Source organism: Nerophis lumbriciformis, linkage group LG20 (assembly GCF_033978685.3).
Source record: "Nerophis lumbriciformis linkage group LG20, RoL_Nlum_v2.1, whole genome shotgun sequence".
Taxonomy (NCBI): Eukaryota; Metazoa; Chordata; class Actinopteri; order Syngnathiformes; family Syngnathidae; genus Nerophis; species Nerophis lumbriciformis.
In genome coordinates this window covers 16,580,001-16,592,274 of record NC_084567.2, presented here as the reverse complement: position 1 = coordinate 16,592,274, position 12,274 = coordinate 16,580,001, and the positions used below count along the sequence as shown (strand labels likewise).

The window sequence follows — 12,274 nt, the reverse complement described above, 5'->3', positions numbered from 1 at the left end:
GCCATAGGATCTGCTAGCCGTGTACAGTCAAGCCTCTTCTTCCCTGACTTTTTTTTTTTTTTTTTTTTTTTATGTCCTGTCCAGCTTCTCAGGCAAATCATATAGTTGATGTAGATGCCCATGTCGGCTGTTCAGATTTACTTTACAAAAGAGAAGTGTAGGATACTTCTCTTGTTGCCTTATTTGTATTTGACTTTATTAAATGTATTTATATTATCATTTAGTGCAGCCGGGCCGGAGCAGGAGGGGATAGAAAGAGAAAAAAAAAGAAGACAGAGGGGGAAATTGTGGGGACAAGAGGGGGATTAGACAGAGAGACAAAAACAACAACAGCAAACAACAACAACAACAACAATAGAGCAACATCAGCAAATATGACATGTACAAATATGATGGTAAAAGTAATAGCAAATAAGCAGTTAGCGAAAAATAAAAAATAATACAGAAATAACAATGAGCATTATTACACTACAAATGGATCAATACAAATACCAATAGAAATAGCGCTATTGATAATGAACAATACCAATAATTTACCTTTATTATCAACAATACAGTTGTTTAAATGCAACAATACATATACGTAATGATAACTTGAGATACGAAAGAATGCAGAAAAATGGAGGGGGAGAAAGAGAAGCAACCTACATTAACCTTGTAGATTGTTATAGTCACAATAGGTTAAGCTTTGTCAGTGTGCCATGTGTTACACCCAGTTTACCCTAGGGCAACAACGTTAATATATGTTTGATGAAACGTGATTATGTGCATGAGTGTAAGTATGCATATGTACTTGTATATGTACAGAATGTGTATATGTGTTTGTACAATGAATGTATATGTACAGAATGTGTATATGTGTTTGTACAGTGAATGTATATGTACAGTATGTGTATGTGTATGTTTGTATATTGAATGTGCGTGTGGATGTACGAACATTAGGTAGGTAAATATGTACTGTATTTGTGTATGTATGTGGGAGCGTAGGTACCTATGTACGTATGTGAGCATATGTGAATTTGCATGTACAATACAATCGACTCCCAGAGTGCGTGGGAGCCAGAGCACGGCCCCATCACCCCCGAGAGCCCAACCCACAAACAGGAGGCGTGGTGCCCAGGGAACCAGGGACCACCGCCCCCACGCAGCCAAGCCGGCCAGCGACAGGAACCCCAGAGCCCGACCCACCGTACCGCCCACAAGGGCCAGCAGCAGCCCGCAGACAGACGCACCCGGCAGAGGACAGGGCACGAGAAAAGCAGGGGACAGCCAGACCCCAAGCCAGCGAGAGACCACACCCCACACGGGCAGAAAGGCGAGACGCCCCGCCCGAGGGACCCAGAGACTCCCCGCAACCGGACGGGAAGACCGCCCCCCACCCCCGGAGAGCGCGGCGAGGCCAGCCCCCGGCCACCCCACCCAAACCGGCCGCCGCAGGACCACCCAGGCACAGGGCCACGGGAACCACCCACCCCACCCGCAGAGACCCCAACGATGGAGATGGAACAACCAGCAACCGCCCCGCCGAGCCCCCCCCCTGAGGGAGGGGAAAATTAAAAAATAATATTAATAAAATATATTAAAAAATAAATAAATTAATAAATAAATTAATTAATTAATTTAAAAAAAAAAGAATTAAAAGAAGATCACAGACATGCTGACAAACAAGGTCACTACCCCAGCAACTGGCCGACTCGCAGCACCTCGGAATACCTTGCAGCACCAAGCTACCACAACAGACGCAGGGACTAGGCCCAACAGGCCCCAACCAAGACGGGCACCCGGAAGGGATGGACAGCGGGACCCAGGAGCTCCAGACACGCAGTTCGGATGCAGTAGCCTGAGGCGTCGACCCCCGTCTGACAGGCAGGTCCAGAGCGTACCCCCAGAAATATACATACATACATACATATATACATACACATACACACATACACGTATACATACCCACACATACACATATATACATATACATACACATATGTACACATACACATATATAAACATACATACATACACACACATATACATACATATACACAGTTCCTCAGCCCCGACAGCCATCACGCGCGCGCGCTGCCATCAGTCACAACATCAGCCACACCCCTGCACCAGACCCAGCAGCCACGGGCGCCCACACCACAAACAAACGGCAACAGAAACAGCAGCCGCAATAACCCCAGACAGCCAGCACCAGCCAATCAAATCAAAGCGATCAAAAAAAAAAAACTGCGACCAGCAACCACACGCCACCAGGGCCACGGAGACCAGCCGGCGCCAGCCCGCCGGTCAGCCCGAACGCCAACACGCAAACAAGAGACACCAACAACCCCCCCAACCAAAAGGCCCCCCACCCCAACCCAAACCCGCACAAACACACCACCGCCCAAACAACCGAGACACAGCATCCAGACCAGACACGGGGGCTGCGCCGCCACCACACCAAGTCACCAACAGAGACCCCACAGCGCAAGGTCGGGCCACACGGGCACGGACCCCATCCAACAGGAAGTGAGGACGGATAGCAGGGCGTACTTGCACCCGTAGCCTGGTTATGATGAGCCGGTGGTCGGTCCAACACTCAGCTCCTCTCATTGCACGAGTTAGTGATACGTCTTTTATGTCTGAGCGTCTCACAATGGTGTAATCAATCAGGTGCCAATGTTTGGAGCGTGGGTGCATCCAGGATGTTTTGTGCTTATTTTTTAGTTGGAAGATGGTGTTTGTGATGGTCAAGTCATGCTCAGCACAGAGGCTTAGCAGCCGTAGGCCGTTAGCATTGGCTTGTCCAATGCCATGCCTGCCAATAACACCACTCCACACCTTGTTGTCCTTCCCCACTCTGGCATTGAAATCGCCCAACAAAAAGATCTTGTCCTCCTTAGGTGTGCGACGGAGGGCCTCATCTAATGCCCGGTAGAAGCGGTCTTTAACATCTTCCTTTGATGGTAGCGTCGGTGCATAGGCACTAAGAAGGGTGGCATATCTTTTCTTAGCCAGAGGGATCCTGAGTGACATGAGCCTTTCACTTATGCCAACCGGTGCTTCTGGGAGTTTTGGTAGGAGGCTGTTTTTTATTGCAAGTCCCACACCGTGCTGATGCTCCCCTCCTGGAGGGTATCCTTTCCAGAAGAAAGTGTAACCTTGCCCTTCTTCCTTCAGGGATCCTTCATCCAGGAGTCTGGTTTCACTAAGTGCAGCAATATCAACATTGTAGCGGTTAAGTTCCGCTGCAATGAGTGCAGTTCTGCGCTGGGGTCTATCAGTGGTAACGTTAGTGTCCAGGAGTGTCCTTATGTTCCATGATGCCAGTTTAAGAGGGATTATTTTCTTTGCTTTATTTCGACCGCGGAGTGGAATTCCCGACAGGTGCGGTAGCCTGTCCAGGATGGTTTTGAGTGGGCAATGTTTGGGCCACCTTTTCTAGGCCTTTCCCCAGTTGGGGTGAGCAGTGCAATCCTAAATAGGGCTGCTCAGGCGTACAGGGGTCTGCCGAGAGCAGCTGCCACTCAATTTCAGCTACCAGCGACCATAGATAGCCCTGTACCGCTGATGTGCAGGGTTCTGACTAGGAGCTTCCGGTGCATTCATACCTGCTCCCGTTATCAGACACCCCATCGCCACCAGACTTTGTTTCATTTCCGGTAGCTGGTCTCACCGAGGCAGAGATGAATACCTGCGCAGAGGAGCTTGTTTAAAGTGCCACTGGGGGTGCGCATGTCCCAGCAGCACTTCTTCACTGTGAGAGGGTGGGATCCGGTGGCAAGGGGAACCCAGGACGACCGGCACTCTTCCACAGTTGCAGGAGGCTGCCGGAGCTCCAGTTTTTTGGAGGACCGCCTGTCGTGTGCCGCCAACCACGTTGCTTTTCTTTCAGGGTGTGCTCCCCTAGCCTTTGTCTTCCGAGACTTACCCACAAGGCAGCGGGTCTTCGCCGTATCCCTGGCTAGGGGGCAGTCAGGTACTAGGCCTTTGCCAAGGGCCACCTGGGGTAACAGTAGTTAAGGGGTTAACCTCCTAGTGCCCCAAGACCCCCCAAAAAAGAGTCTCCACTGCCGGATGCACTTTAACGTCATGCCCCACACACACACACACACACACACACACACACACACACACACACACACACACACACACACATTGTCACTAGCGCTGTGGTGCACTCTGTTTAAAATAAAAGAAACTCCTCAACTTTACTAGCCAGGTTGCTACAATTATTAGGAATAAAAACTGAAAAAACAATTTACTTCTTGGCGTGTGGTGGAAGAAAGAGGGGAAGGTGACGGAGGCAGTGTCGACAACGCTGTGGAGTGTACAAAGAAGCACTGAGCGCAGAAGCTAACAACAACACTCCTGCTGAAGGAGATAGATAAGCCCGCCCCCACAACGGGTGAATAAAACGTCTGTAAGATCCGAACAACAAAGACTATTCTCTTCGTTGTCTTTCGTTCTAACATGAATACTAGAGTCTAGACACAAATAATGAAAATCTCCCCTGCCACTGGCCTCCCAGAGCAACACTGATACAGTGGAACCTCGATTCACAAACTTAATTGGTTCTTAAACAGGGGGTGGAATTCGAAAAGTTGTGTAGTGAAGCAAATTTCTCCATAAGAAACAATATAAATATGAATAATTGGTTCCAGCCTTGACAACAGTCCATATTTTAGTCCATATTAAAGTGCTATACAGTACTGTATGTCAAACAAACATAACAAGGAGGTGATGGATCAACTTTCTATTATTAACAAGACAAAACAACAACGGCAAGCTAAACTGTACTGTTTATGCTGCTCTGCCAATAGGCACACACACTCACACATAAGTCCCGTTGGTGCCCTCACAAATGATCCGAAATCACACATACTTCACTTTAAATACCATAGTTTTACAATAATAAACATTTTAAAAAGTAAAATCCACTTACAGTACATTAACATAGGCAAAGGAACAGCTCACGAGATGGAACAGACAGAGGGGGAGGTAGGAAGGGGTCAGTGGGAGGGCCGCGTGTGCTCTAGAAATAAGTAATAATACAATGGAACCTTGATTTACAAACTTAATTGCTTCTCAAACAGGGTTTGTAAATAAAAAGTTCATATAATGAAGCAAATTTCTCCATAAAAAGCAATGTAAATATTAATAATGGGTTCCAGCCTCGACAAAAGAACCATATTTTAGTGAAGGTTTGTACACTTTGACTGCGATGAGGTGGCGACTTGTCCAGGGTGTACCCCGCCTTCCGCCCGATTGTAGCTGAGATAGGCTCCAGCGCCCCCCGCGACCCCAAAGGGAATAAGCGGTAGAAAATGGATGGATGGATGTACACTTTGAACACAATATAAAGTTTTTTACAGTACCGTGTATTAAATATAACATAAGGAGGTGATGGATAAACTTTCTATTTATTAACAAGCCAAAACAACAACAGCAACAAGCGGAATTGTCATGTATGCGCTACTCTGCCAACACAGAAGTCCCTTTGGTGCCCTCACAAACGATCAGAAATCCATAACTTAAACAACCATATTGCTGCAAGAATAAACATTTTAAAAAGTAAATACATTATAGTGTATTAACATCAGCTAAGTCAGCTGCTCCTCATGAGAGGAGAGGTGTGTGTGTGTGTGTGTGTGTGTGTGTGTGTGTGTGTGTGTGTGTGTGTGTGTGTGTGTGTGTGTGTGTGTGCGCTTTGACAGAGGCGCCACTGAACAATAGGTAGTCTTCTCCTCCGCTGTGAAGGAAGTCCGCTTCCGCATCTTTTTCCAGAAAAGTCCGTTCTCATCGCATATAAAAACTTGCTGTGGTACGAAGCCTGCTTCCTTAATCTTTCCAATACGAGCAAGCACAAAAAATGGCTGCCAGCGAGACACAAAACGAATGAACCAAACACAAAACTCGTAAACCGAAACGTTCGCCAATAGAGTGGTTCGTAAAGACTAAGCTAAATTTGTTGGTTTTCTGACATGGACTTATTTCTTCAGCATTGTCCACACGTTTAAGTCAGGACATTGGGAAGACCATTCCAAAACCTTAATTCTAGCCTGAATTAGCCATTCCTTTACCACTTTTGACGTGTGTTTGGGGTCATTGTCCTGTTGGAACACCCAACTGCGCCCAAGACCCAACCTCCGGGCTGATGATTCATCTGACCACAGAACTTTCCTCCAGAAGGTCTTATCTTTGTCCATGTGATGTCAGATGAAACAAACATTGAGCTGTTTGGCCACAATACCCAGCAATATGTTTGGAGGAGAAAATGTAAGGCCTTTAATCCCAGGAACACCATGCCTACCGTCAAGCATGGTGGTGGTAGTATTATGCTCTGGGCCTGTTTTGCTGCCAATGGAACTGGTGCTTTACAGAGAATAAATGGGACAACGAAAAAGGAGGATTACCTCCAAATTCTTCAGGACAACCTAAAATCATCAGCCCGGAGGTTGGGTCTTGGGCGCAGTTGGGTGTTCCAACAGGACAATGACCCCAAACACACGTCAAAAGTGGTAAAGGAATGGCTAAATCAGGCTAGAATTAAGGTTTAAGAATGGCCTTCCCAAAGTCCTGACTTAAACGTCTGGACAATGCTGAAGAAACAAGTCCATTTCAGAAAACCAACACATTTAGTTGAACTGCACCAATTCTGTCAAGAGGAGTGGTCAAAAATTCAACCAGAAGCTTGTGGATGGCTATCAAAAGCGCCTTATTGCAGTGAAACTTGCCAAGGGACATGTAAGCAAATATTAACATTGCTGTATGTATACTTTTGACCCAGCATATTTGGTCACATTTTCAGTAGACCCATAATAAATTCATAAAAGAACCAAACTTCATGAATGTTTTTTGTGACCAACAAGTTTTTTGGTGCCATCTAAAAGCTTATAAACCGAAACGTTGGCCAATAGAGTGGTTCGTAAAGACTTTAAAACTGATTCGATATTTAAAAATGTCTTATTTATTTCTAGTTTGACTCTTCTCTTAATGCCTCTTCTTTCTGCTCTCTCCCAAAGTTGAATTCACTGGACCTTGTCGATATCACGCCCCTGATTCCCCCCAAAAGCCCGAGGTTTGTGGGACCCCTCAACCTCACCCTGACAGTCACCCCAGACATTGCCAACGGGGAAATCGGTTTCACGAGTAACGGCACCGTGGTGATTCGTGAACCAGAGGACAGCAACGTCAGCATTGTAAGAGTCACCCCTCAGAACAGGGAATCATGATGGATGCTTTGAATAATGTCGTCATTACGTGCGTTGCAGGTGAGCCTCCCGTTGCGGCGTGACGGCACCGACGGTCAGGCTGTCGTGTTGTGGAGTCTCAAGCCAATCGGAGTCAACCGTGCGGACCTGACAGCGGATGATCTGACACCCTTCAGCGGCTCTGTTGTCTTCCTGTCCGGGCAGAGCGACGCCGCCATTAACCTCACCGTCATGGCCGACGATACGCCGGAAGTAAACGAGACCTTGCTGCTGACCCTGGATAGGTAGGAAACGATTAGGGGTGTGAGTCGCCTAGCAATTCCATCCGATTCCTGGGGTGACGATTCGATTCAGATTCGATTCTCGATTCAAACCGATTCTCGCAGTGTATTATTTGTTATAATAATTATGATGAAACTTTTTCAAAACAGGTTACAGGTTATAAGAGCTCCTTCTGGTTGCATGGAGATGGCCTAAAGACTTGTTTTTAAAAACTGATCGATTCTTTTTTTAAATTGTGACTTGATTTAGATGACATGTGTCAAACTTCCGGCTAGCCACGTCATTTTATATGGCTTGCGGACACCTGGAAATAATATACAAACCCCGTTTCCATGAGTTGGGAAATTGTGTTAGATGTAAATATAAACGGAATACAATGATTTGCAAATCCTTTTCAACCCATATTCAATTGAATGCACTACAAACACAAGATATTTGATGTTCAAACTCATAAACTTGCAAATAATAATTAACTTAGAATTTCATGGCTGCAACACGTGCCCAGTAGTTGGGAAAGGGCATGTTCACCACTGTGTTACATGGCCTTTCCTTTTAACAACACTCAGTAAACGTTTGGGAACTGAGGAGACACATTTTTTAAGCTTCTCAGGTGGAATTCTTTCCCATTCTTGCTTGATGTACAGCTTAAGTTGTTCAACAGTCCGGGGGTCTCCGTTGTGGTATTTTAGGCTTCATAATGCGCCACACATTTTCAATGGGAGACAGGTCTAGACTACAGGCAGGCCAGTCTAGTACCCGCACTCTTTTACTATGAAGCCACGTTGATGTAACACGTGGCTTGGCATTGTCTTGCTGAAATAAGCAGGGGCGTCCATGGTAACGTTGCTTGGATGGCAACATATGTTGCTCCAAAACCTGTATGTACCTTTCAGCATTAATGGCGCCTTCACAGATGTGTAAGTTACCCATGTCTTGGGCACTAATACACCCCCATACCATCACAGATGCTAGCTTTTCAACTTTGCGCCTATAACAATTCGGATGGTTCTTTTCCTCTTTGGTCCGGAGGACACAACATCCACAGTTTCCAAAAACAATTTGAAATGTGGACTCGTCAGACCACAGAACACTTTTCCACTTTGTATCAGTCCATCTTAGATGAGCTCAGGCCCAGCGAAGCCGACGGCGTTTCTGGGTGTTGTTGATAAACGGTTTTCGCCTTGCAAAGGAGAGTTTTAATTTGCACTTGCAATGATTTCTCCGGATTCTCTGAACCCTTTGATGATATTACGGACCGTAGATGGTGAAATCCCTAAATTCCTTGCAATAGCTGGTTGAGAAAGGTTTTTCTTAAACTGTTCAACAATTTGCTCACGCATTTGTTAACAAAGTGGTGACCCTCGCCCCATCCTTGTTTGTGAATGACTGAGCATTTCATGGAATCTACTTTTATACCCAATCATGGCACCCACCTGTTCCCAATTTGCCTGTTCACCTGTGGGATGTTCCAAATAAGTGTTTGATGAGCATTCCTCAACTTTATCAGTATTTATTGCCACCTTTCCCAACTTCTTTGTCACGTGTTGCTGGCATCAAATTCTAAAGTTAATGATTATTTCTAAAAAGAAAAAAAAAAAGATTATCAGTTTGAACATCAAATATGTTGTCTTTGTAGCATATTCAACTGAGTATGGGTTGAAAATGATTTGCAAATCATTGTATTCCGTTTATATTTACATCTTAACACAATTTCCCAACTCATATGGAAACAGGGTTTGTACATCAATCAAGTACTTTATCTTTTCAAACTACTGTATTTTCTAGACTATAGAGCGCACCGGTTTATAAGTTGCACCCACTAAATTGTAGAAAAAAAATATTTTTCCATATGTTAGCCTCACAAGACTATGAGCCGCAAATGAGTTAATCAGAATCCGAATCAGAAATACTTTAATAATCCTAGAGCGGAAATTAAGATTTTCAGCACAATCCCATTCAAGAGCAGACAAGACTTAGACTTCCTTTTTATTGTCATTCAAATTTGAACTTTACAGTACAGATAAGAACGACATTTCGTTGCATTAGCTCATGGTAGTGCAGGATAGAAGAGCAATAAGGTACAGACTTCCCCCCCACATTCGACCCATACCAGTTTGCTTATCGCCCTAACCGCTCCACAGAGGACGCCATCTCCTCTGCACTCCACCTGAGCTTAGAACATCTGGAAGGAAAGGAGATACACGTGCGGATGTTGTTCCTGGACTTCAGCTCAGCATTCAACACCATCATCCCGCAGCACTTGGTGAGCAAACTGGTCCCCCTTGGATTCAGTACCCCCCTATGCAACTGGCTGATTGACTTCCTCACAGACAGACCCCAATCTGTGAGAGTGGGCAACAACACCTCCAGTGCCATGTCCTTGAGCACCGGCTCCCCCCAGGGCTGCGTCCTGAGTCCGCTGCTGTTCACGTTGATGACTCATGACTGCTGCACTACTAACCACATTGTGAAGTATGCAGACGACACGACAGTAGTGGGCTTCATCCGTGACAACAACGACATGGACTACAGGGAGGAGGTGAAACATCTGGTTGACTGGTGCAGAACCAACAACTTGGTCCTGAATGTCAACAAGACCAAGGAGATCATCGTTGACTTCAGGAAGCACCAGTCCAGCCACGCTCCACTCGACATCAACGGCACAGTAGTGGAGATAGTAAGCAGCACCAAATTCCTGGGGGTGCAGATAACTGACAATATAACCTGGTCCCTACACACCGGAGCTCTTGTAAAAAGAGCTCAGCAGCGCATGCGCTTTTTGCGTCGGATGAAAAGAGCACAGCTCCCTCCCCCCATTCTCAGCACATTCTACAGAGGCACTATAGAGAGCCTGCTGACCAACAGTATCTCTGTCTGGACTGGAGCCTGCAATGCCTCAGACTGGAAGTCTCTGCAGAGAGTGGTGAGGACGCCGGAAAAGATCATCAGGACTCCTCTTCCTCCTATCCAGGAGATCGCAAAAAGCCGCTGCCTGACCAGGGCTCAGAAAATCTGCAAAGACTCCTCCCACCCCCACCAAGGACTGTTTTCACTGCTGGACTCTAGAAAGAGGTTCCGCAGCCTCCGAAGTAGAACCTCCAGGTTCTGTAACAGCTTCTTCCCTCAGGCTGTAAGACTCTTTAACGCATCATAATTAAATTAAATTATCCCCTCGACTCCCCCCAAAATGGATTAACTCGCTGGAATAAAAAAGACAATACAACATACATCCATAAACGTGGACGCATGTGAAAAGGTGCAATATATTTATCTGTACAGTAATTTATTTATTTATTTATTTATATATATTTATTTAATTTATATATACCGGTATATTATTTATATATATTTATTTATTTATATATGCACCTTATTGCTTTTTTATCCTGCACTACCATGAGCTTATGTAACGAAATTTTGTTCTTATCTGTGCTGTAAAGTTCAAATTTGAATGACAATAAAAAGGAAGTCTAAGTCTAAGTCTAAGATATAAATAAATAGATTACTGAACAGATTAATATATTGCACTTTTGCATATGCATCCACGTTTATGGATGTATGTTATGGATGTAGACAAACATTACAGGGAGACAGAACAGGATCGCTGACGGGTCTGCCAACTTCTGGCGCTCCTTACAAAACACTGGGGGGGAATATTCAGTCTAAGCCTGGGCCCCTGGAGAGGGGGTCCAGACTGAGGCCATAGAAGAAGAAAAAAAACCCATAGCCATAGCACACATAAACGTGTGTAAGAGGGAAACATCAAAGAACACAAAGGACATTAAAGAGCAGCGCTAATGCAACCAGCCACTTCTACACACAGCCACAAAAGTAAAACAAAAAAAAAACAAAAAAAACAACAACATATACACTGTGGTGGCCTCTGCGGGTGTTCCACGCCATCGTCTGCTGGGGTGGGAGGGAGCATGGCCAGAGACAAGAGCAGACCCAACAAAGCAACCAAGAGAGCCGACTCCACCCTCATCCGCCCACTAACTCTCGGCCAGTGTCCAGTCTGCATGGATGAGCAAGGATACGTCCGAGGAGACCGAGGTGTCCGATACCTGCTCATTCAGCCAAGACACTGTGAAGCTTGTCCGTCCCGGCGCTCAGCGCCAGCTCCGCAGCCCTGTCTCTTCATCCACATCTTCTCCAGTCTCTCCAAAGGGACTCTAGTGTGGCAGAGACCCAGCAGCTGGTCTACATGGCCAAAAAGCTCCCGGGAGGGAGATCCAGAAGTTCACAAAAAAAGCACTACAGAAGTCACAAAAGTGCCACCCCTTAAGGGTCCCGAACCAAAAGGCAAAAAAAAACAACACATGAAAACAAGAGGGAAACACCAGGAACACAAAAGGATGACACAAGAGCACAGAGCTCCTGCCAACAGCAGTCACTACAGCGGCGCCATATTGGGGGAAAAAAAGATGGCTAAATGAGTTATTTACACAGACAGATTCTGTAAATGTTTATTTACATACCATAACTGTTTCCAAAAGGTGTCAGTAACACGGCAGTAAAACGGCTGATCAAACAAAACACAAGTCATGGTCATGGACCCACCAGCTAGAGCTCCAATCATCTAAACAGACTCAATAACTCCACTGTGATGTTTTGGTGAATTTACTGAGGAATTTGTGAAACTGGAACAATACAAAAAGAATGCCATTGTAAGTTAATAATGTTAACACAGATGCATTAGCATATTAGCTAATGCTAACGACGCTCGTTTGATGACATTATTATAGCAAGTACAAATATGCATGAAAACACTCCTACAGACATCACACATGGGACGG

At 45.5% G+C, this 12,274-nt stretch overlaps 1 protein-coding gene across 1 annotated transcript in view; it reads left to right on the top strand.

Annotated features, from left to right (window-relative positions):
* Nucleotides 1–12,274, top strand: part of adgrv1 (adhesion G protein-coupled receptor V1) — a 513,902-nt gene that overhangs the window by 100,502 nt on the left and 401,126 nt on the right. Inside the window, exons 11-12 of the mRNA XM_061980535.1 lie at nt 7,008–7,184; nt 7,257–7,480. Coding sequence (XP_061836519.1) covers nt 7,008–7,184; nt 7,257–7,480 — 401 coding nt within the window. The remainder of the gene's footprint in view (nt 1–7,007; nt 7,185–7,256; nt 7,481–12,274) is intronic.